We start from the raw sequence: 21,386 nt of genomic DNA on the forward strand, positions 1-21,386 counted from the left end.
ACAAGTTTTCAAGCAAACAGGTCCCCATGGTCACGGCCTTAATTTGTAACAATGGCGACATAAATAAAGTTGAATTTTATAATTTGAGATAGAACTTGATTAAAATGTAATATTTTGAGTGTCGTAAATGCCTAAATTTGCTAGTTCATTGCAGTATTGATAGGCTATGGAGGCAAAGACAATATTGTAAACCGCCGTTGTCGATGGAAATCTATGATTTAGGTAAATATAAAAAATACTTTATTTTATATTCACAAACAATGTTTATGTTTTAAAGTAAATAAACATGTAACGTTTTGTTACAACTTTCGAAATATTCTCGAATTTTTTTTCCGGTATTTTCGAGACTACACCGAGTTCTCAATTTTACTCCCGGTACGCGGAAATACAGCAAGATTGAAAGCTCTACAGTCAGCCTTTGTTTCGCCGCAGGCTCCGAGGACGCAAAATTGAAGCTCGTGACCGAGGAGTTGTAATACATAATTTAATTTACAAATAACCATGTTAATATAATTATTTACCTTATATTTTCTGAACTTTAACAAATATGCGTGTAAATAGATGGCCTAGAATGTTAATAAGACAATTATCACACTACACCCCGCCCCGTGATAGAGTGCGGAACTGCGTTTTTTAACGTTGTACTGATGTTCTTGCAAAAGCGAGCAATACGAATTATCGCAGGTATTCTCAAATGTGTATTTGCTAGAGAGTACTTTGTTAAATATAGAATAATGACTGTAATTTCACTGTATACATACAAATCATTATTAGAGATACATGAAACAAAAAAAAAATGATATGGCGAAGATATCACACATACATACATATAACACGAGAAGTAAACATAAACTAGTAACAAATAAAACCAAATTAGTAAAAACATTAAAACTGGGCGTAAATATGAAAATTAATACGTACAACAAACTACCAGTTAGTGTATCTGACTTGGAAATGGTTACATTCAAGCAAACATTAAAATTTTGCTTTGAAAATCACGCCTTTGACGCAATTCAAATCTAAGTGAATAAGCATTTTCTTAAAAAGTCACAATAGCCCCAAAAGGAATAAGTGTAGGGGTGTGATGTCACAAGATCTAAGCGACCAACTCACACTCCTAGATCTTGTGACATCACACCCCTAGACTTATTACTTTGGGGCTATGTAAATTCCAAAATCTATACGGATAAACCGGGTACGACTGAGCAATTGGAAGCCAACATTACTCGCGTTATTCGCCAAATACCAATCGAAATGCTCGGACGCGTCATCGAAAATTGGAACTGCAGAATGGACCACGTTAACCGCAGTTACGGCCAATATTTGAATGAAATAATCTTTAAAAATAAATGTCAGGAGTGGTTTTTTTATATGATAATAAGATAACCCGATAAATTTAGAATTATTTAAGAGGGCGTATGCCAAAAAAGTTTTGACGTTAGCTCCGCCCACACTTGTGACAAATATATGCCTGAAGTTCGCGTGACATGCGACAGGAGATGTTGAATTTTGCGCATTAAAAGTACCAAATTCGTTTTAGCGGAATAACTCTAAAACTAAAGGGATTTAAAAAAATCCGTAGTGACAGTTCTCGATCATGCATAAATATAATTAATTATCTAATTTTTGTCCTAATAACCTGTAAGCATTTCGAGGACGAATCGAAAAAATGTGAAAATTAGAGGTCATTTCGTGATTTTTATCTATCGAGGAAACTTTATTGTTTTATGTTTCTGATTAGTGTCTATGCTTGAATATATCGTGTAGTTACTCATACAATATTTTATTTTTAACTTTAAAGTGGATATACCCCTCTAAAATTAAATCGAAGATTACGAATTTTCCTCTGCCCCCTCTTAAAAGTACCGATAAATTTAAAAGTAGCTCCAAATGAATCACCCGTTACCCGGTGCAATGTGTTAATCGCCGAACAAAGGTATAAATTAACGATTCCTTATATGGGTAGATGGCGCCAATCCTAAACATAATAAAAAGAACAGGCGGCACTGGCACCATTGTTGGAAAGAGGTTCCCTCAGTATTAGTCCCATTTTAGTAGCGTAGTAAAAGAAAAGAAAGAGTTTGTCCAGGGTAGTACTGCCTGTTTTTTTCGCCAAGTAGTAATGTCAGCATTACTGTGTTCCGATTTTGATGATAAGCGGTGCTGGCAAAATTACAGGCACATGGGACTTATCAACTTATTTCACAGGGTGCAGTGACAATGCCCCTTTGATCTTTGTGATTTAAGCCTCTAAGTGACACTGCAACTGCTATAGGCAAACGTATTTGCCTATTCGTAATAGTTGCAGTACCATTCAGAGATCTGTGGGGGCAAATCCACAATCACCTTGAGACGTAAAGTAAACAAGTCCCATGTGCCAGTAGCTTCACCAACATGTTTACCCTTCAAGTCCGGAACGCAGTAATGTGAGCATTATCAGTTAAAATAAAGTACCCGTACTTCCCTTGACGAACTCTTTCACAAGGAGAGCTACTGCTACTAAATTATATGTACATATGTCACAACGAGTGTAATTTTTATGTATATGTATATATATGTAGCTACGTTTGTTTCTTTGGCTTGTCATGTAAGCCTAGTTGTTATTCTCTTCCCTGTGCTGTAGATATGTTTTGTTTTTAGAAGGTAACTTTCATAATAAAAATGTAATATGATTGGAACATACGGTCTCCTTCTAAATGCCGTTCCGTTCCATTCATGCGGCTCTTTGTGCGTAAGAAAGAGTTCGTCCAGGGAGGTACTGCCACCTTACCTATTTCAGCCACCAAGCACTAATGTCAGCATTACTGAGCTCCGGTTTTGAAGAGTAACTGGGACTTGTCTACTTAAGTCTCAGGGTGACGGCCGCAGTGGTAGTGCCCCTTTAGATCTTTGCAATTTAAAGCTCTGAGTGGCCCTGCACCTGCTATGGACAGGTGTGTTGTTTACCATCAGGTGCACGACTTGTTCGTCCCGCCACTTGACGTTATAAAAAAAAATAAGAGTCATTTCACACAAAAAATAATTGAATATCAATACAATAAAAAAATGAAATAAATGAATAAGCGACATTTTTAGCTGGGGCTGTTAGCTGTAAAGGTATCTAACTGGGTGATAAAACTTTAATAGATTTCTCATAGATGGCTCTACGACTAAAAAGTCGTTGAAAAACCAAATACAAAAACACGACAACAAGCACATAGAAAAATTCGTGAGGTCCGCTGGTTCCTTCCGTGGCTTAGTTGGTATAGCGTCTGGCACGATACGCACGGAGGACGTCAAAAAATAATTTTAAGAAAATATTCCACTAGTAAGGGTAGTCAATTAGGGATAAATGAGATTTATTGGATTTCAATCATTTTTCGTTAATCGTTTTCAATATTTGGCAAATAAATGTAATTCCACAAAACTTTTGAGGTTGGTATATTTTTTTTTATTATTGTACATACATGTACAAATACTTACAAATACAAAAAAAAATATTGCCACAATTACACTTTTTTGGACACAAATAATACAAAAAAAACAATAAACAGTACGCCAAAAAAAAAAAAAGTATGTCAGCTTGTGCTGTCTGGATCAGTGGTTGTCGCAGACAGCGCTATTTTTCAGCCACTTCCTTGTCCCTAAGATGAAACAATTATAAAATTTGAAAACTGTGATTCAATATTATTGTATATTATTTGCCTCTGTAGCTCAACGGTTACCATGTCAGATCAGAGGTCCTAGGTTCGATTTGCGGGCCGGAAGAAATATTTGTGTGGCGACATTTATTTCCCTCGAGAGTTTGGGTGTAATTTGCAGTTGTCTATGTGTTTGTCCATGCCACCCGCGACACAGGGTTTCCCTAGCGCGGTGGTGTATTGAGTGTGTGCGTTATTTATTTATTTAATATCATCATATAATAAGGGAAAATAAATTAAATTAACGAAAAAAAAAGCAAGAAAATATGATAAAAATAAACTTACCCCTTTTTCGTTTTTTTTCTCGTACACACCGCCTAGCTACCACGAACAATCTTTGGTGGAATACAGCCTAAGCGGTCTTATGCGCTTATATTAAAAAGCAAACTTTTTATGTGCTATTTGTTTAAACGCCATCTTTAATCATTTTTCAATGTTAAGCAATCACAAAAACCTAACTCGATATCATTTTAATTTTCAGATGCTTCTCAAAATAGCGACCAAGGGTATAGACGCTGACAATATAGTCCGAAATGCTTCATTTATTCACAGCTTGGATTTCATATATCTATTAACGTAAGTAATCAATTCACGACTCTTGACACTTTCAATAGAAGTAGAGCTCTTTGTGTTAGAGTCCAGGGAAGTACTGCCACCAAGCAGTATGTGAGCATTACTGCGTTCAGTAATGTGAGCATTACTGCGTTCCGGACTTGAAGGGTAAGAGTGCTAGTGAAACTACTAGAGATGGGTCTTCGACGTGTTATCCGTTACGAAACGCATCTGTTCATGGTCGATGGTTAACTAGACGATCTATCAACATTTAGGTTGATTTTTGTTCAATGGACTATTCCTTAATCGTTCATCGTTCCTTAAACGGTGAATTAAATCAATTGCAAATTAAAATGTTTTTCCGGATTTAAAATTACATATGTATATTACATAGCGACATTCCTGTAGCTGCCTGTGGGCTATGTTGTGCGATTGTGCGATAGTAGTTGCAATGCCACTCATAACTTTATCGCAATTACCTGAATTATTATTATTAATTAATTAATTATTAATTATTATTACTATTATTATAAATTATTATTAACAATTATCTAAATGGTTTATTATTATATCGAGTTCTTAGGGTTTCGCGATTGTTACACATAGGAAATGAAACTATTTTTCCGGATTTAAATCGCGTATATTTGTTTATTCAAAGAAACCGACGTTTCGGGCCATTTACAGGTGCCATGGTCACGGTTGACTGAGGTGGTACAGTCTTCAAACAGTTATGTCTAATATTGATGCAAATCACCCTATTTCTTTTCACTATAGTTACAATAGTTATTAATTAAATACCTTATTTTTAATTTTACAAAAACTTAATGTAGCGTAAATTGGAATGTTTCTTTGGGACCTGTAAAGGGCCCGAAACGTCGGTTTGTTTGAAAAAACAAATATACGCGATTTAAATCCGGAAAAATAGTTTCATTTCCTATGGTTTATTATTATTATTGTTATTACTGCCACTGCGCCCATCACCCTGACACATAAGTTGACAAACCCTATGTGCCTTTAATTCTTGTCACTTTTCATTTACAATCTAGTCACGTGTTTGTTTAATCTTCCAGTACAATGTCCCAACTCCAGTATCCTTCTTTAAAACAACTTTTGAAAGACGTTTTCGGCACGAGCTATGAGCTGGAGACCGCTAGGAATCTCTTTTTGGAAGTTCTCCCTTACGTGAGGAACGAGGCCGCTGCCAGGCTTATCAGACACATGGTGATCGATCAGAAGGTTAGTTATTCCAGTTTATTTCAATTTGTATTGAATTGATATTCAATTATTTTTTGTGAAATCAGTCCACTAGTTTGTTATAATTATTAATGTAAAGATCGAACACTCACAAAAAATTCCTTCGATCTGACCTTATTCGAAGCAACGTCTTCTAGCATACCGTGCCAGACGTTATACCAACTAAGCCACGGAACGAACCAGCGGACCACGAATTTTTCTATGTGTTTGTTGTTGGATCTTTGTATTTGGTTATTCAACGAATTTTTATCCGTAGCGCCATCTACGTGAAATCTATGAAAGTATTTCGTCACCCAGTTAGGTAACTTTAGGTTAGTTATTCCAGCTTACGTTGTAATGTTGAAAGAAAACCTTTAAGATTAGGTGGGTAAAGAGGGTCATCGGGGGAAGAGGGACTTGAAGACTTAACTCATAATCTAAAGAGGTTTACACTATAGTCTGCCAATCGATAAAACGAAGAAACAAATTAGTTTACTAAACAACTCTTTTATGGGGAACTGTATACGTTTTTACAATAAGATTCCGGGGCATATATTAAGTTTATCAATTCCTAAGTTTAAAAACTACATTAAAAATATTTTGGTCGAAAAATCATATTACAAAATTGAAGACTACGTGTTAGATAAAGATGTATGGAAAGATGACATGGCTCCAGAATCCACACAAATTTGATTCAAAGTGTATTCCATAGCATTTAAGTTTATTTGAAAAGAGCAATCCCTAGAGTTTCTTGCTCGTTCTTCTCAGGGAGGTCAGCGTAGTGAACGAGCAGTTACTTAACTGTGACGTTTTCAAGTGTAAATTTATTTTACCTATGGAATAAATAATCTTTGAATTTGACTTTGACTTTGACTTTAAACGATTTTAAAGAGATGTCGCTATAATCGCTATGCTCGATTTTGAATGTTACTCATAGTAAACATTCGAATGGGCAAATCATTCGCCTAAGCAAATCCAAGCACAATCATTCGACTCGAGTAGAATAATTACCGATACCGAATGCCTTTGCCATTCGGTCTGGCGCACGATTCAAATGATTATTCTGTCGGAATTATGTCCATATCAAAATATCTCTGTCCCCGTAACAAATACGGTATTTACCATATGTCAGAGAGGGTTGGGCATGCTCTATGGAATCTATGGATTAGTACTACTAATTAAAATCCAATCCGTTTTGAATAAAACGTAAACAAAACTGTTTGGTTAAAATTCTAAAGCAATCACTCATTGACTTACAAATAAATGGACGACGGGTCTAATACAAAAACCACGAAAAAAATGTCCCAAGTCAACCTATTTAAACGTAGTGACATGTCAAGGAATATGAAAAAGCTAAAACGTTGAATTTAAATTGTAATGTCATCGCAGTACTGTCTAATTTTGCTTGCTTCGCTGTCAGTCGAACAAACGAAGACTAAAGCGTGAATGACGCTCTGTATACGATTTTAACACCCTATAAGTTCGGGCACTTTTTAGCGCGGACCCGACGTCCATATAATTGTAAGTCAATAAATCGAATAAATTTGGACTTGATATCTCATCACGTTTACCAACAATATTAATTTGAATAGCATCGGAAAATTGTGTTTGAGAAATGGTAGTCCAAAAGTGAGGTTATTTTTCATCTACACATCTATGACTTGGTTGCATAGTGCTGTAAGAAAAAACATTCGGTTCATTCAATTAAAGTTCTTGTAAAGTATTTGAAGGAGGATTTTAAATTAGGATTTAGGAAATTTTAACTATGCTTTAAAAGGTTATGTAGGGAAAAACCGCTAATAAGACTCAATTGAACAAATCGATTCATTCAATTAATTAATCGATTTGTAGTTGGCATTACAATTGGTCATCACTAAATCGTCTACGGTCGGGTCAGTGACTTGTTTGTTTACGTTTTGTTTTAATGGATTGAAACGAAGTACAGTAATGAATGGTTATTGAAATCATTCGAATACGAAAATAAGTAGGTTACTAATTTGACACTCGGATGACAGGGTTAGTAATTACTAATGAGTAGAATACTATAATCATTCGCAATCGCGCATCGATACACTACAATTCTAGACAGTATAGAAAAGTTTTTCTACATTGACCCGGTCGGTGATCTAACCCGGGACCACAGAGATGGCTACACCATGAAAACTGGTATGTAAGTCGCTCGACCATCAGGGTCATCATTATCATCGTAATTAAAATTTTACATTCAAATCATTGACTTACAATTATATGGACGTCGGGTCCGCGCTAAAAAGTGTCTGCACTTGTAAGGCGCTAAAATCGTATACAGAGCGTCAAACTCCGCTTTAGTCTTCATTTGTTCTACTGACAGCGCGATACTGCGATGACATTACAATTTAAATTTCGAATAGGTTGACTTGGGACATTTTTTTCGTGGTTTTTGTATTAGACCCGTCGTCCATTTATTTGTAAGTCAATGATTCAAATGATGGAAAATATCATTCACAGGCCAAAATAGAAGACGCAACTTTGGTAACCCTACTTCGCAAACTTCCATTCAATCTCGTTGACTATAATCGTCCTCTGCTGGAAGAATTGGAAGTCTTTACTAAGCTTGGTAAGTCTTTTCATGTATCTTAAATTAGAGAATTTCCTGTTCCAGCAGTAGAGCTCCTTGTGAAAGAGCTTGTTCAAGGAAGCAGTGCTACCATACCTAATTGTAACGTTTTAAGGGATAAGGTTGCTGAGAAAATACTGCATATGAGAATGTCTCAGGTAGCCGGGCGCAGTGGCAGTGTCCTTCAGATCTTGGCAATTAACCGCTCACGCTATGCGCTCCTCCTACCGCAAAATGGCGGCTATTTGGTTTCGCAAATTAGAAAAGCATTCAGTTTAAATACAAGTTTTTATAAATAAAAATTATTCTGCATTGCTAAATAAATACCCTCCGTACTACCAACAAAAATATCTTAAATAAAATGCATTAATACACCGCAAATCCTGCACTTAAAAAGCACTAATGAAATTTTTGGTGTACTTGGATAAATATGATAATATTCCGTTTGAGTGGTTCTAACGTTTACCATGAAATTACTCCTTAAAGTATAGTTTATAAACATTTATATTCAGGGTAAACTTAAAAAACGTTACTTACGGGAAGGTTTCAATAAATAAACACCGAAATCACCAGCCCAAACAATAACACACACGATTGTCGTGACGTATTTTTGAACTTGTTTATTTTTTAAATGACTGACCCAGGCATTAAAAACTTTATGGTTTACTAGAGTCGTTACCGAAATAGCAATTAATATTAGTTCTTTTACCTGTTATAACTTCGATATCCGATAAATCGATATAAAATCATCACCGGCACCTCTAGGTGTGGTATGCGTCTACGGCTGCATGTGTCGCGTGAGCGGTTAAAGCTCTGAGTTGCAACGCACCTATTTTGGGAACGCGTGTCCCTTACCATATGCATTTGCTTACACCGTCACTCGATAATCATAAAAAATAGAACCCAGATTTAAACCCACGGCTTCTGCTTGAGAGGCAGTAGATCTTAACCATTAGGTTACCATGTACGACTGTTCTTGCATTGAACCAATTTCTGCTGTCCCAATTTTGTTCTTCCGATATAACTAAGTAATCCTTGTAAAAAATTTAATCTATTAGCACTAAAAAAAATGAGTCAATTTTATTCATTTTCCAACTCCTGCTGTCTCGATTTTTCGTCCTATACAATGAAATGATCTCTCCATGAAACTGAGTTGCTGAGCACCAAACCCTTGACCAAAAAAAATTATGACGATGATCCATGCCACTATTGTTTTCACAAAAAGACTAAATGGTTCTTAAGACAGTTTCCTTGTATCTTCTATGGTTTCGGATTTCTGAAAAAACTCTCTGAATACTTATTCTTCCTCATAACGTGCCTCAATATTGTTAACATTGTGTTGTGAAAATGCTTTCTAGGCGTAGATTTTCCACAAGAGATCCGGCACGCAGGCATTTTGAGCTTCGCAACTATGGTCGGCAAAGCAATGGACGCCTCCTTCGATCAACAGTACTTCGATGACATTTACGATAAATACCTGAGAATGTACAATTGTAAGTTGATTTGCTCTTTTGTTTATGAAAATGGACGCTATCTGTTTATTATTATTTTCAAGGCTTACGAGTCGGTACTACCGCAACACGAATTCAATTGTTCCCCCGTGCTAATCGGTTCTACTGCAGAGATACTGTCTTTATATCAGATTTTTTTTTTTTACAAACGAAATAAAAGCTGTTTCAAAAATGAATATCTATATTACAAGTGTTCTATTTAGTTCAGTTGATATAAAAGAAGTCCATCAAAGAGGAAAGTTTGTGTCCTTTTTCTATCGTGTTTTTACATCATATAGTAATCAGAGTATATTCACAATTTTACTATATATTTTTTTCAAAGAGATTGATTCAACGCTTTCACTGTTATGCAGAATCAACTAAAGCCATTTGAGGTTATATACTCTTAATTTACATTGCAATTTCCGTATATCATAATAAACCTTATGTGTTATTGTGTAACGTACAAATTAGATACGAGTTTCCCGCAGCTAACGTATCGTATCTAGTTTGTAAGTTATATATTGATATAAAGTTAATTATGCTATGTTTGATTTCGTTCACTTCCATTGCCTTCCGTGGTGATGTAAATTGAGTCTACTGCAATTCCATAAAACTACAATTTTGGCCTACTCAAGGGTAGATTGAGTAGGTATTTTTTATTTTAAATGATATAGAGACAGGCAAGCGTCCGTGTTTTAACCCAGCGCTTATTTATCGCTGGGTTTTAATCGAGGGCAAAAATTGTTCACAACAAAATTTTTGTAAATTATTATTACAAAATGTTTATTGCTTGCTTACATATTTTGCCTCTCTATTGAATCGCTTCGCTTGAAAGTCGCTTTGAAATGAATCTATATACAAAAACTCGTTATCATATACACTTGAATCGTTTTTCATAAAAATCGAGTCGTAATGTTCATCCCTAGTAGTAAGTGAAATTCCACAGGATTGCACGGTAGGTATTGTGTGCCCATTTTTCGTCTAAAGTTTAGATTAATGTTTATTTGCCAGAATACAGTAAATATACAGGTCTTAAATTAAATTGGTACAATGTATTCAACCTGCAAGCAGGTGTGCAAATGTATTGGAATTTATTGGTACAGGTAATTGAAGTTAATTAAAATGTCAAATATTTCTAAATTCAAAGTATTCCTTGTTACTATAGAAGCAATGTGTCATAAGCCATCTTGTCAATTGTAGTTTAAAATTATGTCCGTGTAGTAATTTAATGTCAATTGGTAAATTATTAAAAATCTTAATTCACATGTTGGAGCAGTTATTTGTATAAATTATTTTATGGCAACGAGGTTGATATAATTGATTCATAATTTTAGGACGTGTTTTTCTATACTATATATAATACGTGGCGAAATATTTCAAAAAATATTCGCCACGTATTTTAAAATGTTTAGGATTAGTCTTAACAAACACACAGATGTCTCTGATATACATACAGGGGAGAGGTAAGATGTTTAGTTTTTTAAATAGGGGCTTGCATGTGTCATCTGCTTTAGCGCCACAAATTGCGCGAATGCATTTTTTTTTGTATTATAAAAACCCTACCTACATCTACGGCGTTCCCCCACAGTAAAAAAGATTTATTACATCGAAATTTGTAATAAGTATGGAATTACACCAATAGTTTCCTCCTTCTGTTTTATTTTTCTCATCCCTATGTCATGGATCATCAATTGAAAATTAGTATTTGTAATGTAATGTAGTGTTGGAGGTCAGGAGACTCACAGCACAGGTCTAACATGGTTTGAGCTCCTGTCTCCTTTTGCCTATGATTGTCCTATTACCAAACATACTATACTACATGTAGTTCTCCTGATATGTCATATCAGGAGAAAATAGCCGTTTTATTACCGTTTTCTCCTACGATTTTGGGAACAAATGGATTAAAACTCAGCACTTTGGGCCCATTAAAGCCCGAGCGGGTTGATTGGGTTTTAACCCACTGCCAATCACTGGTCACTTCAAAAATTTTAATCGGAATCTTAGATGTACCCATGGAATTTTAGTGAATGCAGTGTTGTCTATTATTCCAGATTTCCCGCAATACCTTGATCGTCTAGTCTGGCTTCAAGGTCTAACGAACATAGGCCAGAGCGTAGCGCACTATCTCACCGAGATACACACAGATACGCACAAAGAGCCGCATGAACGGTTGTGGACTGCGCTCGCTGCTCTTGGCATTTGGAAGGAGACCGTATGTTCCAACCACATTACATTTTTATTATGAAAGTTACCTTCTAAAAACAAAAAATATCTACAGCACAGGGAAGAGAATAACAACTAGGCTTACATGACAAGCCAAAGAAACAAACGTAGCTACATATATATACATATACATAAAAATTACACTCGTTGTGACATATGTACATATAATTTAGTAGCAGTAGCTCTCCTTGTGAAAGAGTTCGTCAAGGGAAGTACGGGTACTGATAATGCTCACATTACTGCGTTCCGGACTTGAAGGATAAAAATGTTGGTGAAGCTACTGGCACATGGGACTTGTTTACTTTACGTCTCATGGTGATTGTGGATTTGCCTCTGAATGGTACTGCAACTATTACGAATAGGCAAATGCGTTTGCCTATAGTAGTTGCAGTGTCACTTAGAGGCTTAAATCACAAAGATCAAAGGGGCATTGTCACTGCACCCTGAGACATAAGTTGATAAGTCCCATGTGCCTGTAACTTTGCCAGCACCGCTACTCTTCAGAATCGGAACACAGTAATGCTGTCATTACTGCTTGGCGAAAAAACAGGTAAGGTGGCAGTACTACCCTGGACGAACTCTTCTACAAGGAGCTCTACCTGTTAAAAACTGAATTATGTTTTGTAAAAAAATAATAGAACAAAAGTTTGTTGTTTATGATGTTGGTAATGTAGGTTGTTAGCATTTTACAAACAACCCTGTATAGTGGTACGTAGGGTACCTATTGTAACATTGATAATATATTAAACAAAGTTATAACATGATTATTTAATACAAAGATCGAAATCATAGAAAAATTTCTTCGACCCGGTGGGACTTAAACCCGCGACCACGCTGCACCGTAGCATTGCTCTTACCATCTGAGCCATAGGTCAAATTACCGAGTTGTAGAAATTCTATATAGACCTTTAAGGGCGCATTCGACACGAGTGGAGTCATGGCAAAATTCGCTCTATTTATTTAACTTTTACGTTTTAACTTAAATAAGCGTCCCGGGCACGTGGGCGAGGCTGACTTGAATTTGATCTACGCAGCGGGCGCACGGTTATATTATTCAGAGGAATTTAAATGCTGTTGCCTAGTAAATATAATTCAGATTCGCCATTAACGGACACGAAGGCGTAGTAACTGGGCGGTCACGGCGGCGGCGCGCAAACTTTCGCCTCGTGTAACCGGGTGCTTATAAGTACTGGCATTCGTCGCCGTCGTCGTTTTTTTCTATGTATTCGATCTTTATTACACAAACTAGTGGAGTTATTTGATAAAAAATCTCAATAATACAAAGTTATTACATTCTTTTTTTTTCAGAGCCTATCAAACGCGTTGCCGATAATAACAAACTCAACAGAACATATACAACTCCGAATCATCGCTTTACATGCATTCTTAAGCTCCTCACACACGTCGAGGGACTTCCTGAATATACACGATTATGTAAAGAATTGCAACAACAATCAGTTGAAAAAGTTTTGGTACTCCACTGTTAAGAGTCTGGAAAAAAATCGGTTTTATTATCGATATAAGATTGCGTAAGTATCTAGGCTATTGAAAACACCTAGACTATTACCATAGTATAATATTATGGTGACACTTCCATCGAGTACGTATATAACCAGAAATAGAGACGAAATAAGGGCCATTCATCCCTGGCAACTGACCAGGCAAATGGGCCTTATATCATTTTTAAATCAATTCTCGTTTGCGCTGAAATCACAAATTTGTATGGGAGGCACCTATGACTGGTTTCAATAAAACTGCCGGTTATATACTATGAACATCTGGAGGCTGGTTTTGTCTCTTCTTCGTTTCGAGCTTAAGCTGTTTTTGGACTGTGTATCTATTGGCGCCAGTGCGCCTTTTATAGGTGGGCGAGCCTTCCTTTTCCCGTCAAAAGTTACCCCACCCCTTCGTACCATTTATTCATGTTTCACATATTAATTTATTACAAATGCTTTCCTATTATACATTACTTACTGCTAACTTTTACATAATGTCTTAAAACTTACATAAGTGGTAAATAACGGCCTAAGTTGTGCGCTCGCAGGCGATTTGTACCGGGCGACCTACTTATACTACCTTATCCTCCGCTTCAGGTGTGTAAGTAGTCGCCTTAGCTGAGTATGATCTCATCTGCGCGCGAGTCGGATCAAACAGGCATATTCTCTATTTTACTCATTACTTCAACTGAATACATGTTTGATCCTTATTGGAATAAAACGAGATACATATACACAACAAATAAACTTTAAACTATTTACACAAATGTAACGCAGTACTTTATAAAATGAACAGACTTAATATTACCCGTTGAGTGCAACCGTACCAAACAAAATGAGAAAGCTGAAATAGTCAACAACTGACCTGTTTGTACGTCGCCCTATATTCCGGAAATATTCTGAATTTATTGTAGAAAAGATAATTATCACTAATTAAGGGGGACTGTTCCATTCGGTGATGTGGGAAACACAGCAAAACATCTAATTACTACATTACTAAACAAACGGCTTCATCGGTAATTAAATATTAAATATGTAATTTTTTAATTTTCGTTCATTACAGCAAAACTCAAGTTAAACTGGTAGATTTGAAGTGAAACAATTGACGACACCCATGAATTGCTTCGAATTCGAGCTGGCCAATTGGAGCGCAGTTGGCACTGTAATGATTTGGCAGAATAGTTTTCAAACAAATTAAATGCATTTCGTCTCTATTTCTGGTTATATACTCGATGTGGCATTTCACATGGCTACCTGTATTTGATATATTTGACAAACAATCACCATTGTGTAGATAGCAAAGGTTGTTCTTCTGTCTAGATAGCAAACGATGGAAAACAAAAAACTGAAGAGTCCGTGATTGGCCAAGCACCGCTTATATTTTAACCAATCAGGAGGCAGTAGAGCGTTTGAGTAGCGTCATATTTGATATTTTATATAAGTAAAAATAGGCCATCTTTTTTTTGAAAAATGGTAAATGAAACTTTTTCAGTTCAGTCAAACATACAGTCGAATTGAAAACCTCCTCCTTTTTGGAAGTCGGTTAAAAAGAATTGTTTTCTTTCTTTTTCAATGCTCAAAGGCAGAGACAATATTTTGTAACTCCAAAAGCGTTGAATGTATATGTCGACCCCTCCGACGTAAAGTATCGTATGTCGAAATTGCCAAGTTTACAAAGGAGCCTTTTAAAAATTCTGAATTCACTGAAATAAGCACAACACGTGACTTTAGCATTTCTCAGTTTTATTCGACAAAGCTCGTTACTCACATAGAGTATTATAAAATCCTAGATATCGGCTAGATGATGTATTAGATGATCACTCTATTTGAGTAACAAGCTTTGCCGAATAAAACGGAGAACTTTAAAATGCTTCTCTGTAAACTTGGCAATTTCGACATACGATACTTTACGTAGGAGGGGTCGATGTAATTGCATTGAATGTGAATAAGTTTTAATTTGATTTATTATTATTATTATTGTTGTATTATTTATCTGTTCTTTTAGTTCTCACTATATACCATTTGTAACCAATCAACTAAGAAACCCAGGATTACAATTCTGGGCAACAAATAACTACATCATCAGTCAGGAACCGACTTTGGACGTACAGGTAAAGTTTAAGATTTTAAGTAGTTTTTTTAAATATATAATAGTCACGTGCTTGGCCACAATCTGACCTGATGTTAAGCGACAATGGGACGTATCTGCCTAAAAAATGCCTATTCACTCTAGCCTTGAATAGTCCCAAATTGTACTTTTCGGGAAACACAGAGCAGTCCTTTGCCGTACGCATCAGAACGGAGGAAGCAAAGCGCTTAGTGCGAATAGGTGGTAAATCAACGACATAAGGCTGGAGTGTTCCGGACCTTCTAGTCGACCCAAGGAGGAACGGTGAGGGTGGAACTAAATGAGAAATTCCTGCGCTCACTCCTCGAAATGTATCCGATATAATAGTATCTTCTTAGGACACACTCATGTCTCTCTACTTTAGATAGATAGATAGATAGATAGATAGATAAAACGTTTATTGTCTTGCATCACACACACAACAATATAATAGAGTAAATTGATTAAGAGACACACAGAAATCAAAATTAAAACGAAAAAAAAGCATAAAAACATAATACTAACCTAATTATCAACAGCTGTGTGTGTGTGCTAAAGCAAGCCAAATAGGTCGTGGCTCAGTGCAAAATTTGCTCACGAGCAAGGCACTGATTTTCAGCCACCACCTTCGAGGGTAGCGCGTTGCGGTGCATCAACAACAAAAACATTGTGAGGTGAATGTAGCGTGCATATGTTAGTATCACGTGAGAATTATGTGCATAAAATGATGATAATAAATGTCCAAGAAGCAAGGGGACTTCATTCTAGAAGCCTCCGCTATGTAAAGCGTTTAGGAATACCCAGTTTTTGCCTATCGAATATAAATTCCCTCAAATGTTTTTTAAACGTAAACTTAGTTTTAAAAAACTTGAAATTACTTATAGTTTATAGTGACCTTCTCTACCGACCCTTAGCGTGTTTGTGCCTTGCATTTGATTGATGAAATCTAAAAAACGCGGACCGAATTCGGATGTCGCTCCACCAAGTCCTATTCAAATGCAAGAACATATGAATATCGCTTGTACACCTAAAGACATTTATTAGCAGTAGAACTGTTTGTGAAAAATTTCGTTCAGAGAAGTACTGCCACCTTACCTATTTCTGCCGCCAAGCAGTAATGTGAGCATTACTGCGTTCCGGTTTTGAACGGTAAGGGTGCTTGTGAAATTACAGGCACATGGGACTTGTCAACTTATGTCTCTGGGTGACAGGCGTAGCTCTGAGTGCAACTGTTATGGACAAGCCAGAAGACTTGTTCGTCCAGTCGCTTAATATTTAAAAAAAAAAGATAAAATGATCCCTGTGATATTTCGGACGCCATTTCTCGGATTCGGAATTTATACGAATCGGATATAGGGTGAAAACGCTCTTAATCGCTCACGCGATTCATGCGTCTCTGGAAGCATACCTAGAGGTGCCGGTGATGATTTTATGCCGATTTATCGGATATCGAAGTTATAACAGGTAAAAGAACTAATACTAATTGCTATTTCGGTAACTACTCTAGCAAACCATAAAGTTTTTAATGCCTGGGTCTGTCACTTAAAAAAATAAACAACTTCAAAAATACGTCACTACAATCGTGTGTGTTATTGTTTGGGCTGGTGATTTCGGTGTTTATTTATTGAAAACATACCGTAAGTTGCGTTTTTTAAGTTTACCCTGAATATAAATATTTATAAACTATATTTTAAGGAGTAATTTCATGGTAAACATTAGAACCACTCAAACGGAATATTATCATATTTACCCAAGTACACCAAAAATTTCATTAGTGCTTTTTAAGTGCAGGATTTGCGGTGTATTACTGCATTTTATTTGAGATGTTTTTATTGTAGTACGGAGGGTATTTATTTAGCAATGCAGAATAACAATTTTTATTTTTAAAAACATCTATTTAAACTGAATACTTTTCTAATTTGCGAAACCAAATAGCCGCCATTTTGCGGTAGGATGAGCGCATCGCGTGAGCGGTTAGGGTATCCGAGAAGGGCACTATAACCTGCGCAAGCAAGCCTGCACCGGGACCTTATCAGTCAAGTCCTGACCCTAGAGCCCGTTGACAGAGACTTCATCCGGTGCTCAAAAGGTCTTGGGTAAACGACCTCGTGTGTACGTACTGAACAACTCTGATACAACTCTGGTACCTTTCTGACAATTCCAGATAGGTACCGGGACTGTTGGTACGCACACTTCTCGTTGTGCATTACAGAACTAGTAGTCATAGCTACCCGTTAGTAATAATATAATAATAATAACGCACACACTCAACATAGCCCCGCATTAAGGAAGCCCTGTGTCGCGGGTGCCATGGACACACATCATAGACAACCACAAATTACACCCAAACTCACGAGAGAAATAAATGTAGGCCATAGAAATATTTCTTCCGGGCCAGGAATCGAACCTGGGTCCTTTGCGTGGCAGTCCGGCATAGTAACCGTTCGGTCACGGAGGCAGTTATTTAAGGGCAGCCCTCGCTCTGAACTGTTATAAATAAGTAGCTGTACTTCGTTTCAATCCATTTTAAACAAAAAGTAAACAAACAAGTCACAGACCCGACCATAGACGGTTTAGTGATGGCCAATTTGACTGCCAACTACGAATCAATTATTTCATGAATCGATTTCTTTAACTATCGATTTTCATTACATAATCTATAAAAACACATTTAAACTTCCGAAATCTTAACTTTACAAAAACTTTAATTGAATGAACTGAATGTTTTTTTCCGTACAGCCCTATGTAACCATAGACTGTCCATTACATCTTTAATAAAAAAATCTCACTTTTTACACTACCATTTTTCAAATACGATTTTACGATGTTATTCAAATTAATATTCTTGGCAAAAGCGATGAGATATCAAGTCAAATCTTCGAAATGGACGTGAAAGTGTTACTTATTCCATTTATTGAGTGATTACTTTAGAAATTCAACCAAACCATTTTGTTTACATTTCGTTCAAAATGGATTTGAACAGACTATAATACTTCATTAAAATAAAATCGCCTATTTTAAGCAGGTGAAGTTTTTCAGCTATATTTAATTGAATGCTGTTATACTTTAAGGGTCCAGCTTTCCAGCTTCTTACGGTGGGCGGCGGGAGTGGATTACCAGAACTAATAATGGTGGAATTCTCTACTGGCGGAGAAAGACCTTTCAACGCCGCTGTAAGTACCTCGCAACATTTCTTCTTATCATATTGATGGCATACACTACAATGCTTACAATTGATGCTGATGTGGCCATGGGGACCCCCCATGAATAATCTGCAATTTATCTAATCTACTCCAATTTCTAATGGTAATGGGGAATACTGGTGTAACCCAACAAGTGCGGTAGTACGGCCGGGAATCGAACCCAGGACGTAGTGGCTAAGCGCTGGTTCAGGCAGAGCAGGCAAGCGGCTTTATAAGCTAGCAGATGATGCGGAGTATGAAAATACATAACGAAATGAAGTACAGTTACGCACAAGAAGGTTGAAAATTGAAGATAAACAGTTTATAGAAGTATAAGAAGCGAAACAAAGAAGAGGTGAAAGTTAAGCACGAGGAATTCGGAAATGAGATTACGTGGTAGCGAAAAGCGCGGGAAGCTTAGAACAGCCAGTACGTGGGTACTTGGAATGTCATCTTGAGATCGACAGCGCTCGCTGCGTGCGCGCCAGCGCAGGAGCTGCGACGCCTGGTACAGGCTGGTACCGGGGTCTGCTACAATAACAAACAAGTCAATTAGATGGCGCTTATTGCATCGATTTTTAAGAATAGTGCCGGCTGTTCTTTTATTTTGTTTAGGACTAGCGCATATTTGTCTACGTTCAGAAAATAATATTAATTACAATTAATAGCGACATCTCTAGCCAGGGCTGGTAGCTGTAAAGTTACCAAACTGGGTGACGATATACTTTCGTAGATTTCTCATAGATGGCGCTACGGCTAAAAAGTCGTTGAAAACCAACTAAGACGCTATGCTCAGTTGGCATAGCGTCTGGCGCGGTTTGCTAAAAGACGTCGGTTTGAATCCGGCCAGATCGAAGAATTTCTTTCTAAGTATTCCAAACTAGTGGAGTAATTTCACAAAAAATAATTGAATATCAATTCAATAAAAATTTAATGAACCATTCTTTATTTTGAATTGTGCTTGACCATTGAGGTTTAATAATAAAAACAATATTAGGTATAAATGCAACTTTATTTACTATTAATTTATAGCAAATGTTCAAACGGACACCGACTCTGATGTAGGCTCTACATCTCCGAATAAAAGCCCTTTTGAGCAGCTGCGTATATTATTATTATTATTATTAGGGTGGCTCCATTTGGAGCCTATGAGGCCCCTCATCACTGCGACCATAAATGATCTATTGTGATCACCACTAATCACAGCTCGGAGCCAAGACCAACAGCATTAAGGAACTGAAGGACTTTCCTGGCTCCGACAGTTTTTATGTCCTCTGGGTGTGGCCTGTGCCTACCCAGTATGGAACTTCTCACGCCCAGCAGAGGGCAGCACTGGGTGTAGAGATGCACAGGAGTTTCAACCGCCTCGTGGCAGAATTTACATTCTCTGTTTTCTCTAGGTCCAATATTTGACATGTGCTTATTCAAACTACAATGTCCTGTTAAGGCTCTAGTCAGCATTCTGATGCCATTCCTGTTCAGTGACAGAGCTTCTCTACTGTGTTTGGCACTGAAGGCAGCTAACAGGGCTTTAGAATGCTCAAGACCATTAATCTGCAGCCACACGTCTCGGGAGTCGTGGGAGCTCTCGTTCAGCAAAGTGAGCTTTGCCAGGCTGTGTGCTATTTCTATAAAGGGCTCAGGACCAATGAAGGCCTCCCGACGCGTATAACGTCGTTCATTAATTGTTGCAGCGGCTGCACTTACAATAGATCAAATATATCTTCGAGGATCATTGACTTACAATTATATGGACGTCGGGTCCGCGCTAAAAATTGTCCGAACTTATAGGGCGTTAAAATCGTATACAGAGCGTCGTTCACGTTTTAGTCTTCGTTTGTTCGACTGACAGCGAAGCAAGCAAAATTAGACAGTACGGCGATGACATTACAATTTAAATTCAACGTTTTAGCTTTTTCATATTCCTTTACATGTCACTACGTTTAAATAGATTGACTTGGGACATTTTTTCGTGGTTTTTGTATTAGACCCGTCGTGCATTTATTTGTAAGTCAATGTCGAGGATCAAATAATTTATCCTGTTAAAAATTGTTTCATATCCATTAAAAGTGATGTGCTAAATCTATCTTTGATTTCAGCTTTATATAATAGTGGAAGGCATTCCCGCCTACGCGTTCAGACGTCTTCAGAGTTTCAACGGCACTGCAGCCATCAGTGAGGAATTGCAAAATTTGTTGAAAAACTTCAAAGTCACTTTGGTTGAGCCCACTAAAGTAAGTGATCACGAGTGGCAGACTCTAATGGTGTTGCCACATATGTATATTTATATTTTTTAATAATATCAAGTGGCGGAACGAGCAAGTCGTGCGCCTGATAGGAAGCTACACGCCTGTCTATAAGAGCGTTAAATTACAAAGATCTGAGGGGCACTTCCACTGCGCCCTGTCACCCTGAGACAAGTTGACAAGTCTCATGTGCCTGTAATTCACTCCCTTCCCCTTTGAAACCGGAACGCAGTAATGCACACACTACTGCTTGGCAGTAGAAATAGGTAAAATGGCAGTACTTCAATAAAACAACAAAAAAGAACATACAGTCGAATTGAGAACCTCCTCCTTTTTTGAAGTCGGTTAAAAATGTAGATTACATCTCTTTTACATTTGGTTGAGTTTTAAATAATGAACAGGTTACATCACTTTAGCACAAATTTATTATCAAAGTTCCCTTCCAAACGGTATTTATTTATAGATAAGCAAATTGCACACTCATTAGTGGGTAATTTTCAATATTAACTTCGGTGGCAATTTTCATTATTTAAAAGTATTCTATTATAATATTATCGTGAAAATATATTAAATAATAT

General features: G+C 36.9%; 1 protein-coding gene across 1 annotated transcript; it reads left to right on the top strand.

The window, feature by feature from the left end:
* Window positions 1-4,160: 4,160 nt before the first annotated feature.
* Window positions 4,161-20,796, top strand: LOC113239270 (the record flags this gene model as incomplete). The annotated part of the gene is made up of 9 exons (XM_026476191.1): window positions 4,161-4,256; window positions 5,303-5,468; window positions 7,953-8,061; window positions 9,420-9,554; window positions 11,606-11,766; window positions 13,086-13,306; window positions 15,279-15,384; window positions 18,452-18,553; window positions 20,662-20,796. Coding segments are annotated over exons 1-9 (1,230 nt in total), but the record flags the coding sequence as incomplete, so codon positions are not given.
* Between the last annotated feature and the right edge of the window lie 590 nt (window positions 20,797-21,386).

Source organism: Hyposmocoma kahamanoa, unplaced genomic scaffold (genome assembly GCF_003589595.1).
Source record: "Hyposmocoma kahamanoa isolate Upper Pololo Valley unplaced genomic scaffold, ASM358959v1 99744, whole genome shotgun sequence".
NCBI classification, from domain to species: Eukaryota; Metazoa; Arthropoda; class Insecta; order Lepidoptera; family Cosmopterigidae; genus Hyposmocoma; species Hyposmocoma kahamanoa.